The 15,728-nt window shown below is 42.3% G+C and overlaps 1 protein-coding gene across 6 annotated transcripts; it reads left to right on the top strand.

Annotated features, from left to right (window-relative positions):
• Positions 1-1,684: 1,684 nt before the first annotated feature.
• Positions 1,685-14,956, top strand: PLCXD1 (phosphatidylinositol specific phospholipase C X domain containing 1). 6 transcript variants are annotated; one of them, XM_079973012.1, is made up of 9 exons: positions 1,685-1,920; positions 2,820-2,920; positions 4,198-4,361; positions 6,330-6,477; positions 7,491-7,627; positions 7,923-8,051; positions 12,124-12,279; positions 13,697-13,880; positions 14,623-14,956. In XM_079973012.1, the coding sequence occupies exons 4-9, from the start codon at positions 6,363-6,365 to the stop codon at positions 14,856-14,858; spliced, it is 957 nt and encodes a 318-aa protein (XP_079829138.1). In that variant the 5' UTR covers positions 1,685-1,920; positions 2,820-2,920; positions 4,198-4,361; positions 6,330-6,362; the 3' UTR covers positions 14,859-14,956. The 6 variants fall into 6 exon arrangements, with proteins under 6 accessions (XP_079829138.1, XP_079829136.1, XP_079829137.1 ...); XM_079973010.1 differs by lacking the exon at positions 2,820-2,920; XM_079973011.1 differs by lacking the exon at positions 2,820-2,920 and having other exon boundaries at positions 4,190-4,361.
• Positions 14,957-15,728: the final 772 nt, after the last annotated feature.

The raw sequence follows: 15,728 nt of genomic DNA, 5'->3' as shown, positions 1-15,728 counted from the left end.
TGCCATAAGTCTATCTGACCAGAATTACGTACGTCTCTCAGGAAACACTTAACCAATGGCTCATTATTTGCAAACAAGGTGAATGGATCTGCACAAAAGACTCTCAAGTTATCTTCCTCGCTATTGGCATGAATTAGTTTCGTTAATTTGTCAATGGAAACTCTTTGTTTATACTCTGCTTCTAGTGGAATTAAAGGGTGTGTTTTAAATATTAGTATCTTTATAACTCACCTGACATGTTCTTAAGTATCAGATACCTTTTGAAACTAAAAATTTAGGCAAAGCATCCTCTTGAAAGAAATGCAAAAATATAGATGAATGCCTTAAGAATAAACAAAGAATTGTAGCTACTTTATATGTGTATACCTTCTCTTATGAGTTAAATATTTTAAAGCTCTATTCAGTAATAAGGTATGCAATATTTGCTACATCATGCCTGATGAAACATTTGAATTTGCATATTAAGGTAAACCAAATTGTGGATTACCAGGGCCATGTAAACGTGGAGTCCTGGAAAGAAATTCCACTAAACTAAGCCTGACTTGGGTTTGAACCACATACAGGAGTAGCAAATTCTTAGGAAGCCATACTAAAAGTTAGCAAGGTACAGAACTTGTATTTAATTCATTCTCTGAGATCAATAGTCTTTGGCTGGTAGATAAACCTGCATGTTCAATGAAAATTTCAGGTACAAACACATAAGAGAATTTATAGAATCACAATTGTAGAGTTGGAAGGTGCCAAGTGCCCCCCATCTTATGTTTGTGTCACTGGTTCTTCCTGCCTAAGTGTAGAAATTCGCATTTGTCCCTACTGAAATTCATTTTGTAAGTTTTGGCCCAGTTCTCCAACTTGTTACGGTCATATTGAATCCCAGTCCTGTCCTCTATGGCATTAGCTACCCCTCTGTTTGGTGTCATCTGCAAATTTGATGAGCATCTCCTCAATTTCTTCATCTGAGTCGTCTTAGGAGATGCTGAGGCAGTGCTGCGACATGCTTATTTGGATGACTCGCAGGCAAGGACTCCATAGCCAATTGTCTTAATCAGTACCCACTAGCTAGTAGCTTCCGCATTAGTTTCCAGCCATTCCTGTTATTTAATAGCTTCCTATAGCCCCGAGGCTTAAAACTGATGTCAGTCCGGAAACCCTAAGTTGACTGAGGAAGCCAGGAATGAACAACAAGACTTAGGTCACTTCTTAGAAACGGCTCTTCACAATCACCTGCTCTCAAGGACCAGTTACTGAATTACATGAATTATTTTGGCCACCTCATGAGAAGAGAAGACTCCCTGGAAAAGACCCTGATGATCCAACCCTGGCGTTTAATTCTGAGAAAGCCTGAACCAGCCTGTTAAAAACCTTCCGTGGATGGGGCGCAGTCCCACACCACCGACGCGTGTTTCTTCAATCGCGCGTGGGGTGTGCAGCTCGATCCATATTTACTCGCAAGTAAGCCTTGCAAGGGAGTGTGCCCAGGGTCTCTCGGCGCTTCTTCGGCCTCTCTCACCCACCCGCAATTCTGCTTCCGCGCTTTCATAAAGCCCTGATTTTGCCGCTTCGGATTTTGCTGCTCCTCGTCCCGCCCCAAATTCGGCTGCCCCCCCCCCCCATACGCAAGAGGCGGGGCGTTGGCGACAAGGACCAATCCCGGGGCTTGTATGCAAATCGAGGCCAGCGTGTGTTTGTTTTCATTTCCCGGTGCAGCGGCTTTTGGGAAAAGGCGAGCGCTGGGTGCAGAATCTGAGCGGGCCCGGATTGAGAGAGGAAGCGAAGCTAGGCTCCGCTGTTGCTGAGAGGAACGGGCAGCTGCGACCCCAGCGCTGTGGAATTGCGTGCTGTGGAAAGCCAAATGTGACACGCGACAGGGCGATTTTGAAGAATGTTTCCTGGAACGGGATCTTTCTGATTCTTCCTCAAGTAAGTTAACAGTTTTTCTTTGCAGTTTTTCTTTTTTTTAAAATAAAAATTATTTGATGCCTCCCGTCTCCGTTTTGCGCGCGAGCAACGATACAATCCTGTGCAGGCTTGTTTACTCTCGAAAGTGTGACTAGGACTGCAGCTTAAATATTTTCCCACAGCTGAATGTAGGGCATGTCCCGCGTCCCTAAGTAACCGGTTTTTTAACTGTGCCACCACAGCAGTAATAAAGTCTAACTGATAAACATCCGTCCCCATTGTTATATAAGACTTTCCCATTCAGTTTTTATAGTAGCATAACGTTCTAGGTGCTTTGTGTGTGTGTGTGTGTGTGTGTGTGTGTGTGAGAGAGAGAGAGAGAGAGAGAGAGGGAGGGAACTTGGATTATTTACAGACAATACCAATGCCCCGTTGAAATATTTTGCGCAAAATAACTTCCCGGGGGGGGGAGGACGATCTACAAACGCATTACATAAGAATTTTTACTTGAAATTTTGTATTGGGTCTGAAACCCGTGCCTTCCCCCCCCCCCGTCGTCTGTGAGCCTTTCAGTTCATCCGAGTTGGGTTGCTGAACTCTAAAAAGAAGTGCAAGACGGGAACTGTGAAATTGTGGACTTTGTGTTTTACGGATTGCTGATGTGTTCAAAACAAGCGGCATCCACAAATTCCAATGAATGCTTAGGGATGGTTCATACTTCACAAAAATATGAAATATCAGACCGAAATATGAATAAATGAGGCAATGTGTATCGTATAAGTACATTTATTGGATTGCAAAGATAGAAGAGTTGAATGTATACTTCATGACAAATACAGAAAGATCCAGAATACGGTACATGTTGCATTAAATGCAGTTACATATTTAATATGTCTGGCTTCTTTTTTGTTAACTTGCAGGCACAGAGGAGCAGAGGGAGGGGAAGATTAAACCTTTTCCTTTGTACTCCAGGTCCAACTAAAAATTGTCCCTCAAGCTGGGATTTGCTGTAGGACAGAAGGTGCTGTTGGTGAAACCATGCATTTATTGTAACATGTAGTTCAGCCTTGAACGTACAAGTTTTTAGGTCAAGTATGGGGAACTGGTGGCTCTCCAGATTTTGTTGGACTCCAACTCCCATCAGCCCCAGCCAGCATGGACAGCAGTTAGGAATGATGGGAAGTCAAGTCCAATAATACCTGGAGGGCTACAGGTTCTCCTTACCTGTTTAGAACTTTTCGCAAACATATGCACTGTAATTATGCAATTTTATGATACAGTCATATAGCTTGAAGTATGATGTATAAATATAACAAATTAGAATATGAGTTAGCATCTCACATGGAATTCCTCGCAATAATGACCGTAAGCTAGAGGTTCCTTTACACATCAGGAACCTGTTGCTATTGCACATGAGGATCTTCTCACTAAACAGGCACGTGTTTGGTTTAGCAGATACTGTTACTACTGATCACCTGAATAGATGGGTGATCTAGAATAGAGATGGTGAGAATAATGCCCATAAAATGAATGGTGCTCTAACATCTTTTTTTTTGTTAGGGAGAAAGTTGGTTTGCTCTGACATTATTATTATTATTATTATTATTATTATTATTATTATGCATTTTTACCTGGCTTATAAGGTTCCTTAGGAGATTATGCCTGAGCTGTGGAAGCTTAATATTACTGATTTGTAATTTATGTGTGGGAACAACTGACCTACTTAGGAAAACAATACACAAGGAATGGAAGAAGGGACTGTACAAAAAAAATAGGTTAATAGCCTGGTAGGAAATAAATCAGGTTATGGTTGTCATGATCTCCTGTAGTCAGGCAATATTGGCTGCTATATATGGGGCAGATTAGGATGTGTTTGTATAGAGTCTAATCTGTGTTGTGCTCCCTGATGTTCCTAATTCTTATTGAATAAAGTGTACGTGGATTGATTTTGCCCAAATGACATCTGTTGTTATGTTGGGATTTTGTTGTACTATATCATGGACTGGCTGGATGCAGAGGAGTGTTGGGGGGCACCAGCTGGGGAACCCTCAAGGGAAACCCCTGGGGAAGAGGTCTTAGAGGCCAGGGGACTGGTAGTGGGATGACGGGTGAGAGGTCAGAGGAAGCTGAAGAGGCAGCAGGGTTTAGTGAGCAGGGAGAGGCTGTGGCAGAGAGCAGTCCAGCTTCAGAGGCAGGAGAGGAGGAGGGCCAGGAGATGGAGATGAGGCAGGCTGCTGAAGAATCCAGGGGGTCTCCCTCTCCTGTTGCGACCAACTCCCCCCCACCCCAGTCTCACAGAACACACAGAGAAATGAAGAGGGTGGAGCAGTGAGAGACAAGATTATGAAGCCTCAGTCTGCTGGGGAAGAAACTGGGGGAAGAGCCTTAGAGAGTGGTGGGAAGGCTCTCACAACTGCTTCATTGGGGCAAGACCTACTCGGAAGGATTGCTGTGACCACTAGGTATGCACTGTTTTGGTTTCTTTGAGTAAAGAATTAACTTCAATGACACTGGTGGTGTTGTTGTTTTATTGCTGACCTATTCCTGACTCCAGCTTTTGACATACTGCAAGTTTTGCAGTTCATGTAGTAAAATAGATTGACAGATTTGGGATGGGTATAGACCAGTGTTTCCCAGCCTTGGGTCTCCAGCTGCTTTTGGACTACAACTCCCATCATCCCTAGCTAGCAAGACCAGTGGTCAGGGATGATGTGAACTGTCTGGAAACAGCTGGAGACCTAAACTTGGGAAACACTGGTGTAGACTATTTTATCAATATTATTTTCTATCATATCAAACATGAATGACTTACTCAAAATCTATTTTGGTATTGGACCAAGATTCTTCTTTCCACCACAGCCCCCTTGGCCATTTGACATAATTTTGATTGCAATCCTATATCAATTTGTTTGGGAGTCTGTTGAGCACAGTGGACCTTACTTCTGAGTAAGCATGCAAAGAATTGCACTGTTGATCTTGGTTTGTGGATGGCAGACTCTTCTTCCTAGTTACCTGTGTAAATGGTTGGGATTTTAGACATGGTAAAAAAAGAAGTGTAGATGCCTTTTAAAACAAATTCCTGAAAACTGATTTTACAGTTCTTTGGAAAGTATATAAAAAACTATTGATATGCACTTTCAGGACAGGAAAAGGTAATTTGATTGGTTTATCTGCACAGTGAAGGCGGAAAAAAAAGATGAATTCAGACAACCATATCCCCCCCCCCCGACTTTTGCAGTATCTAGGTACTGGGATTCAAACATAACCAGGTCATCTAAATGGGTCTTTGAAGTAGTGGACAACATAATGTTTATAGGTTTTCAAATGCATTTTGACTTTAGGACACTATCATCTGTTAGATTCCAAAGGCAGCTACAAAAGTCATCACATTAAGTGAAGAACCCAATTGTCTGAATCTATTATTGGGTATAGGCCTCTTTTAGATGGGTTGTTTTAATCCCATGCATATGCTTTAGGAGCAGTGATGCATATGGTGACTAGTGCCACTCACAGGTGAATTGACCTGGTGCCTGTAGGTCAGTTACCCAGTTCTGCCCTATTATTTGTCATGACTCAGAAAAAGGCGGTGATAAATTGTGCTGATGCATATCATTCCAACCACTGTCACAGCCCTTAGGCTGGTGCAATATAAATGGCTGCCTTAGAGGGCAGTTTATGACAGGTACAGTGGTGCCTCACAAGACGAAATTAATCCGTTCCGTGAGGCTCTTCGTATAGCGGTTTTTTCGTCTTGCGAAGCAAGCCCATTGACAGCTTAGCGGATTAGCGCTATTAGCGGTTTAGCGGCTTTTAGCGGATCAGCTGATAAGTGGCTTAGGGCTTAGGAAAAGGGGGGGGGGGAAGGGAAAAAACCCCGCAGGAACTCGCAAGACATTTTCGTCTTGCGAAGCAAGCCCATAGGGAAATTCGTTTTGCGAAGCGCCTCCAAAATGGAAAACCCTTTCGTCTAGCAGGTTTTCCGTCTTGCGAGGCGTTCGTCTTGCGGGGCACCACTGTACAAAGGATGGAACAAAGACTTGATGTGCGATTTTTTGTCTAGTACATTAGCGCCCTCCAGGTATTTTAGATGGCAAGTATCTGAGGGATAGCTCATTTGGTAGAGCATGAGACTCGTAATCTTAGGATTATGGGTTTAAGCCCCTCGTTAGGCGAAATATTCCTTCATTGCAGGGGATTGGATTAGATGATGTTTGTGGTCCCTTCCAACTCTACAATTGCAGAGTTTGATTAAATTAGCCTTTGCTCCGATTCTTACATTCTTATCTTAGAGTGTTGTTATTAGTTTGTGGGTGCAAGGCACCTATAATTCCTGAATTTAGTAAGTGTTAGAATTTAATCAGTGCCACAACTGTACTGTGCAATGAGAAGGTCATACCGACGGAGCAGACTTAACTTCTCATTTTGTTCAGCTTCTTTTATAGAACATCACGCAAAAGGGGAAAATGAAGGGACGTTCAAAAAAGAAATCTGTTCACTTGTACAGTGACGGCGGCCAATGGATGTCTAATTTGCCGGAATGTCTCTGGGGCATTCCTCTCTCTAATTTGTCACTTCCAGGTAAATAGCACCAGCTTTTCAGTATCCTATTACACTTAGATTTGGATTCGCTATGCTCTGTAGCACCTGTGCATTCCCACAAATGCAGTATCAACATGTGTAGACCACATTTTGGAAATAGTTCTGGAGTGAGCTTCTTCCTGTCATGTTGACTGTTGTTTTGGTGCCCGACAACTCAGTCAGGGAGCAGGCCCAACACCGAATCTTATCGACAAAATCTAATAGATGTAAGCCATAATGTTGGGGTATGTGTAAAAGGTAAAGGTAAAGGGACCCCTGACCATTAGGCCCAGTCGTGACCAACTCTGGGGTTGTGGCGCTCATCTCGCTTTATTGGCCGAGGGAGCTGGCGTACAGCTTCTGGGTCATGTGGCCAGCATGACTAAGCCACTTCTGGCAAACCAGAGCAGCGCACGGAAACGCTGTTTACCTTCCTGCCGGAGCGGTACCTATTTATCTACTTGCATTTTGACATGCTTTTGAACTGCTAGGTTGGCAGGAGCAGGGACCGAGCAATGGGAGCTCACCCCGTCACGGGGATTCGAACCGCGACCTTCTGATTGGCAAGTCCTAGGCTCTGTGGTTTAACCCACAGCGCCACCCGCGTCCCTTTGGGGTATGTGTAGTTTGCCCAAATTGTATCAGGAGGGTGGTTAGGAAATTCTAACTTAAAGCTTCTTGCTGAGAGGAAAGCACTAGCCAGGAATGATTTTCCTTTTCTGCCAGCCCTCCAGAAAGAACTTTGGGAGGTTGTGTGATGGCTCAGAATCAGACATCACATGGATCTTGCTTTTCAACCCAGTCTCTCAGCCTCTAAGAAACTTGATGAAAGGGTTTGCACTGAGCTGGGATTTGATACCCGCTTTTCCCCACTGATAGATCTTTTTGCAATTATGTGCTTAGGGTGGGAATTGTGTGTAAAGCCACATGGTTTTAGAGATGAAGTTTTGTGCAGAGGATAAGATTTGTCAAATGATTGGAAGTAGATTGACTTTACGTTTTTATTCCAATAGGAAGTCATGATGCTATGACTTATTGCTTGGATAAGGACTCGAAAGTGAGCATAAATGAATCCAAGTTGCTGCAGTTTATGGACAAACATATGCACAGCATAGTACACCCAATTATTTTGAGGTGGTCTATAACACAGGTAAGCAGTTCTCAAACTTTCTGGTTCCTATGTCTTATTACTGAAGCTTGCTTTTTCAACAGTTAGCATGCTCACTCTGCTGTAAGGGCCATATGAGATGTACCATCCCACAGCTACCGCAAGGAGAAATAGAATAAATGTGCCTGATGTATTAAAAATGTTGAGGTTTGTGCTAAGCAACTTAACAGCACAATCTGCTGTCTTCTGAATACTATTTTTTATCTAAAGTCAAAAAAGTGTGCTACTGAGACAATTCAATATTTTTCTTGTTTGCACTTTGTTTTTAACTTGACAGGTGCTGACTCTGTCAGAGCAACTGGATGCTGGAATAAGGTATTTTGATCTGAGGATTGCTCACAAGCCTGATGAACCTTCCATGAAATTGCACTTTGTTCATATGCTGTACACAACAGCGGTTGTAGAGGTACAGTTTTGCTTTCATAGCACTGAAGTATTTATTATTTCATATTATCATGGGATTTATTACCTGCCTTTCACCCTAAGGTCCCAGGGAGGACTTAAAACACAACATCACAACACAATTTAAAAAAGAGTTTAAGACAACTTACTGTAGTTACATATACAGTCATACCTCATGTTACATTTGCTTCAGGTTGAGCATTTTCAGGTTGTGTCCTGTGGCGACCCGGAAGTACCAGAATGGGTTACTTCCGGGTTTTGCTGCTTGTGCATGCATAGACGCACAAAATGACATCACACGCATGCGCAGAAGCGGTGAATTGCGACCTGCGCATGCACAGACGCAGGTTGTGTTCTTTTCAGGTTGCGAACGGGCCTCCAGAACGGATCCTGTTCGCAACCAGAGGTACCACTGTAATGATCTAACTCCCCTAGATGTTGTACTCCCAACTCTCATCAGCCTCATCCATTGGCTAGGGATGATGGAGGCTGTAGCCCAATGTTTGGAGGGCTGCAGGTCCCCCAGCCCTGATCTAACTACTATTTAAGTAATATGGGGCATGTGCCAGCCCCTTCCTGGTGCAGGTGAAAAAGCTGCATGTATGCCTCAATGTCTCATCTGTAACAGCCTTGTGGGGGCATATCCCATTTGAGGAAGAGTAATTCCATCAGTTTTACCATTGGCTTTTGGAACTATCAGGTTGTGTACTGGATCAGGCAGGTGCCAGGTAATTTGCCTGATTCTGCAGCCAGTGCAGAGTACTGACCCCTATGATCCTACAAACAGTGCTGCAACTAGACATCCCATGCATACTAAGCAGGACTAGTTGGTCTGGTCATTTGCATATTATACATTATATTATATGCATGTATACGTATGCATGGTTGCCATGGCTGTACCATGTCTTGTTGGCAGAGAAAGCACCACATCTGTACCGGGTGAATCAGAAACTTCACTTATGTGCTCCCAGGGCTTGGTATGGGTGCTGGCTCACTACAGACCAAGGTCTGTTTGTGCGTGCAGGGAATACGCTACCTTCCTACGGTCCAGATCATGGTCACTGATGCCATGATTTTCAATAGAGTGCAATGGATCTGTATTGGAATGGAAATTATTGAATGCCATTATGGCCTGAAAAAGATATTAATTCTCCCCCCCTTTTTTTTGTATCAAATGATCTTTAGTGTCAAAGTTCAAGGAGATGCTCCTTCAAGTCTAGTATGGAAATATAGAACTAAGAACTTATTTGGATGTTCTTCTGCATACGTCCTGTTGGAATGAAAAGGGTGCTGCTTAAGCACATCTGTGTTTTACATGGATCCCGTTCAGTGGAGCTTGTCTAGAAAAATCCAAGGTCCTTGATGACTTTACCACAATATGAAAGTTTAAAACCAACATGCATGATTATGATTCTTTATTAAATTTATATCCTTCCCTTCCTCCCAAAGAAGCCCAGGATGGCCTTGAGGACTGAAGGCATGTTAAAGTCAGAGAGCCATCAATATCCAGCTTGGGTATTTTGTATTCATTCTGTAGCAATGGCCCTGTTCAGAAGAAACCAGCTGTGCTTTATTTCCATTGAAATCTACAAACTTGCCCCATTGCTTTCGATCTTGCTTGTGCATGTCTCTTTTTTTCTGGATTGGGGCTGTTGCAATTAATTTGCAGGAATCTTGGTAGCTGTGAAGATGCAGTTCACTGGAATTTTGGCTACTGTTACGCTGTTTTATAAATATCATAGGGATAGATCCAGACTAAGTTACTTTTGCTTAGCTCCCACTGAATGGGATTTAAGTTAAGGCACAGCTTAATGAAGCTAACCTAACCAAATGCGTTATGGCTAGAAAGCGCAGCTCTCAAAAAGCTTTTTTCTGAGGTGTCCACCATTTCAATAAGACCCAAAACTTAGACTTACTAAAGATTCAGCAATGACCATGTTGACTCAGGTATAACATAGCAATTCCCTGTGATGTCTGGGCTTGCATATTTTAATCTGTTTGAAGATTATTAGGATTCCACAGCGGGCTAAGCAACAATTACAGCAGACAAACATTACTAACCCTAAGTGTTCAAAATATGAATCAGCTTCTCAGAATTGCCTGACTGGCTTTGCAAAGCACGAATTAAAGCACACTTCTGCTTCTCTTTTATTGGCCTTCTAGTTTCCATGAGGTTGGAACAGATTGTTTTTCAAAATACTGAGATCCTGGTGTACCTAGATTTCCAAGAATAATAGATATGCAGACTGTGGTTCAAAACAAACTCTGGTCAGTTTTAGAACAAACCAACTTCAAGCCACAGTGTCTGAAGCTAACAAGTTTGCTTTATGTGGCAATCCCTGGTCCAAATTCCTTCTCCTGGCTGTCCAGAATGAAAGCAAAGAATGTGTGAGGCCAAGACTTGTGGCTACTTCCTGGTGTGTGTAGTGCTAAAACATGGTTTACCAATTAAGTGAGAACTAGACAATTGTGTTTGCTAGATATTTGGGTGCACTGGCCTTTATAGAGATTTCTGTATGCACAGAGGCTTCCTCTGTGTTTTCTTTCTTTTTTTAATGAGCAAGGGAGCGCACCACATGGACAGAAAAGGAATTCTGGTGCATACAGCCTTTCCCTTCCATGTAGAGGAGAGGTGGGAAAACCACAGCTTGAGGACGGCATGCAGCCTCCAGCCTTGCCCAGTGTGGTCCTGACACCTCTCCCCAGAATATCCTGTAGCTCACTTTGATCAAGTGCCGCCCAGCATGGAAGGAAAAGCAAGTTGCAAGTGGAGAAACATATTGATTTCTGTCTTTGTGGCTCACTTTCCTTCCCAGTTAGGCTGGAGAAAAAGAAGTCTCTGTAGATGGGTACACTCAAGAATCTTTGGATCACACCTTATGTATCTAATTAATCAGATCCTTTTTTTAATTATTAAATCAAATGGCCCATTAATTCTGCCTACTATGTGATGAATGTTCTGGGGGGTTTTTTTTGTATTGTATTTGACCTGTGGAACTTCAGGTTCCTAAATATAACACTGCCATATTTATTGGAAAATAATGATTGAGCAAACCACCCCTAAGTTGATTGCTCTGTTATGTGTGCCAAATGGATTTGATGTCAATAGGATTTGAGACTATGCAACAGATGTTAATATGAGACTTTTAAACCAAAAGGCCTTCTGAGCTAGGATACCTCTTCTGTTTTGGTTTGTGGTTTTGTTTTGTTTTTTGGCATATGCAATGCAGGAACTTCAACTTAATCAGACATGACAGATGGCCATCCAACCTCTGCTTAAAAACCTCCACCTCTCGTGGGAGTCTGTTCCACTGTTGAACAACTCTTCCTGTCAGACAGTAATGCAAACAGAGCAGAAATACTCTGCTGTGTCATAAGGACAGGTTACTTGCCACTTAGACTTGAAAATTAAAGTCGAGATTTTCAAGATCCCACAATTTAGTCAAGATTATTCTATTGTTGCAATTACATCAAGTGGTATTTTTTTTTTTAGCTGTCTCTACTGTAGACAAGGTAAAGGTAAAGGACCCCTGGGCAGTTAAGTCCTGTCAAAGGTGACTATGGGGTGCGGTGCTCATCTCGCTTTACAGGCCGAGGGAGCCAGCATTTGTCCATAGACAGCTTTCTGGGTCATGTGGCCAGCATGACTAAACCACTTATGACACAATGGAACATTGTAGCAGAAGTCAGAGTGGATGGAAATGCCATTTACCTTCCCACCACTGTGGTGCCTATTTATCTACTTGCGCTGGTATACTTTTGAACTGCTAGGTTGGCAGAAGCTGGGACAGAGCAACAGGAGCTCAAACCTGTCATGTGGATTCAAACCGCCAACCTTCTGATCGGCAAACCCACATCTTTGCATACTGTAGATAATATACTCAGCTTGCGTTAGCTAACATATGTCAAACAGGAAATGTGTAAAAAAAATTCCAATCCTGCACAATTAACATCACTGTATCTGTAGTATGCAGCTTAGTGTCACTTGCGAAATTCATCAATTACAGGTTGCTGTTTGTTTCAGTTTCCTTGTAGCACTTAGCAGCTTTTTACTTGTTTCGTGTTGGCTTTTGCAGGATGTCCTGTGGGATATTTTACGATGGTTAAGAAACCACCCCTGGGAGGTTGTCGTTCTAGCTTTCAGAAATTTTGATGGATTAGATGAGGACCATCACCGCCATTTGGTCTCCCGCACAAAGGAGATCTTCAGTGGCAAACTGTGTCCTAGAAATGTAAGTTGCTTGGAATGTTTGGTTGTGAAGTTTCAAGATTGTAGAAGCCTTATTCACACTGGCCTGTTCAGGATGATACACTGAAATAAATAGGATTGCTCATGTATATATCCTCGAACTATGCTCTAATTGAATGAGATTCTGTACATATTAATATCAATACCCACATCCTTTTTGGTCAATAGGATTTCAAAAGATGCACTGTGATTCAATGGGAATAGTTTAGTGTTTACTTTCTTAAAATGAAAAAAGAAGTAGTAGTGTTGAGACTTGAGGTGCACTATCCAGTTGGTGGATACAGACTGAAGCTAGTTAAAATGGAAAGGAACTCTTTGTCTGCTAACATTTTTCTACGACTCTTTGTCTGCTAACATTTTTGAAAACAGATTCCAGAGTGCAACCTTAGCACAAATTAAATTATGCTTTTCTATTACTGACGTTACTAAGATGTTAAATGTTTCAGCATGTAAACATGTTGACGTAGTTAATTCCTTAAGGTGTGCTACATTAAAGAAAGAAGCCTCAAAACAATAATGGAAACTTACATGGTTGCATCTAATTAAGTTCTACCCTGCATAGACCCATTGAAAGTGATGGACCTAATTTTGTCATGTGGCTTAATTTCAATGAGCCTGCGAGTAAAACACAGGATACAAGACCTAATCTACCCTCCCAAAATGAGCATAAATCCTCTCCTGGCTGAAGTAAGCTTTTTCCAGGTTTGGTGTGGGTGTTCAGTATCTGGTCAGTATCATTGAATAGCAATTGAATTGAATTGAATAGAATTGATAGCAATGGGATTTACTTGCAGGCAGTACCACAGACGATTCTGTAGCCTGCTCCACATGGGTGTATGGATAATGAATTGGGGGTGCCAACTTGAATAAAATATGGGGGCGGGGAAGAGGCAGGTAAGCCCTGCCCTACATAATGCAGCACATTTACACTATTTGCATACCAATGCCCATTAACTTTGGACCCCCCTTCGAATATTTTATTGGGGTGGAGGGTGCTGAAGGGACCCCAGTCCCTAGGAGTTAGCTTCTGTATAGTGAATTGTGCTGTGATTTTTTTTTAAAATGTACTTACGTAGGAAAGGAAGAAAGCTCCTTTGGTTTTTGAATAGACCCCAGTCCTAGTGGATGGGCATCAAAATAGCAATGGTTATATTAAAAGTACATAGTCCATGGAAGGGGGTGGAGAAAGAGAGTCTCCATGCATTCAGTGGCCTTATCCTCAAAAGTGTTTTGCAATCCACTTGCAGCTGTCTTACTGTCATATATTTTGCTATACAATTAGGGAACTACAGGAAGTATGACTTGGAACTTGAGGTTCCACAGAGCTTGCCTTGAACTTGATCCTCATCCTTCCTATTGAGCAACATGAATTCAGTATGTTGACTTCCCTTATCTTTCAGGTCACTCCGACCCTACGGAGCATGTGGTCCTCTGGCTACCAGGTTATTGTGTCCTATGACGATCCAGGACAAGTGACAAAGCACTGTGAGTTGTGGCCTGCGATTCCCTACTGGTGGGGAAATAAAACAACAGCGGCAGAGCTTATCCGTTACATGGAGATGAGGAAAAAGAATGGTCGCCCAGGTAATTGCTGCATTTTGATCTCCCAAATGGCCAGCTGGCTGGGGCTGATGGGGTTTGGAATCCAAATTCTGCAAATAGGAGGTGGAGTGCTTGGGTCCAGGAGAAAGGGTAGCTTACAACTGAGCAGAATTGCTCATGGGCAGGCAACTTGATTTTCTCTTCTGAGAAGCAAGATGTGCTCATCCATGTCAGTTCTGCTCTTAAGTGCCCATCTCTGGTACTTGAAATGAAAATCTAGAAAAAATCTAGAAAAAAAATGAAGATCAACTGCTGAGTTAAGAGCCACAGTCTGTACTCAGCTGCACTGTAGGGCACATCCCCATACCTTTTAAATTTGTGTTTTAGTCCATGGAACTAATCTCTTCTTTTTTAGCTGGGTGGCCTTTTAGAATGATTTTATGCTCCTTGTGTTGGTTTTATGTGGATTTTATATTGAGGGTTTTGTTTTGTTTTTCATCAGATACAGTAAAACAATTGTCTAAATTTTGTGAACTACGCAGATATGTGGTCAATGGGGTGGTCTACTAGATGGATAAATAAATGGCAAAAGTAATATCTGGCTTGCTCTCTGTGGTTTGTGAATGCAGCAGAACCAACATAGTGGTAGAAAGGGAGCAAGTCTGCTCTTCCTTGCTAAAATAAGTAACGACACTCTATGCTGGTGCAGAAAACACATAATCAAAAGGGAATAAAATCACAGGAATCTCAGCTAGCAAATCTCTTTTTTCTTTTTTCCCTACAGCAGGATTATTTGTTGCAGGAATCAACCTCACTGGAGATTTAGGTTATATTCTCGCACATCTACGTGGATCTGTTAAGAAAATGACTCTTCCTGCCCTTCCATTCCTAAATCAGTGGGTTAAAAAACAGCGCCCTGGATCCAAGAAAGACTGTATCAACATAATTGCTGGAGACTTCATAGAAAAAAATAACTTTGTGGAAAACGTGATAGGCCTTAATAGAAAATTTTTAAAATAGCATTGCAGCTTGGATCCATGCTTGGGTTAACTCCTAGCATGCTATCTCAAAAAAAAGAAGAAGAAGAAACAAAAACCATAAATAACCCACCTACCTCAGAGGAATGTTCTGAAGATTTTGCTTGCAGCTAGGATATGGATAAACCGAAGGTGGCTTCATGGAAATTTCTATGAAAAGACCCAGTTTTTCTGGGAAGCATTTAGTGCAGTAATTGCACTATACTAATATACAATCTCCCAAAGCCCTGCTCTAAAAGATCTTTGCATTCCAATCTACCAGGGGACATATTACTGTGAAACATTGAGTGTTTGCGACAGGCATCCAGCAACCACAGGCAGACCAGCATTCTATGCTGTTGTGATCTGGGAGAATATGGGTGATACAAAAATGGAAAACCAGGAATGCAGGCTCCCACAGTTAGGGAATTGGCTCATCTTGAAAGCTGTTAAAAGACGTGCGCACAAAGAAGTAATCATGACAGCGCAGCTTTTCTTCTTGGTTCGAAAGCCAAGATGTATCAAGTTCCCAAAAGGCTGCATGCTAAGTGAGACAGCGACTCCTGATTGCGTGCTCAGCTACACTAAGTCTGTAAAATTCTGCAGGGTTCAGGGTTACCAAATTCATCAAGGCTTACTTATGGAAAAATAAGGAATGTGATTGAAGTTCATGGTTTAGGGACAACTAGGAAGACCGGAGTGCCTGGCGTGCTCTGGTCCATGGGGTCACGAAGAGTCGGACACGACTAAACGACTAAACAACAACAACAAGGAACAAAATGTTTAGCTAGAGCATCATGTTTACCACAGTAGGCAACAGGAAATATTCATTCCAAAAGCAAACCTTAGGGAGTCATACAGAATAAATAAGAGC

The sequence above is a fragment of the Podarcis cretensis genome (assembly GCF_951804945.1).
Source record: "Podarcis cretensis genome assembly, chromosome: 4".
In the NCBI taxonomy this organism is placed as follows: Eukaryota; Metazoa; Chordata; class Lepidosauria; order Squamata; family Lacertidae; genus Podarcis; species Podarcis cretensis.
This window is presented reverse-complemented; position numbering and strand designations above follow the sequence as displayed.

Excerpts from the sequence above, each read along its gene's own strand:
- PLCXD1 (XM_079973009.1), top strand. The coding sequence starts at position 6,363 with ATGAAGGGACGTTCAAAAAAGAAATCTGTTCACTTGTACAGTGACGGC. Across the intron at positions 12,280-13,696 it reads GCAAACTGTGTCCTAGAAAT|GTCACTCCGACCCTACGGAG; the intron begins GTAAGTTGCTTG and ends CTTATCTTTCAG. Across the intron at positions 13,881-14,622 it reads GAAAAAGAATGGTCGCCCAG|CAGGATTATTTGTTGCAGGA; the intron begins GTAATTGCTGCA and ends TTTTCCCTACAG.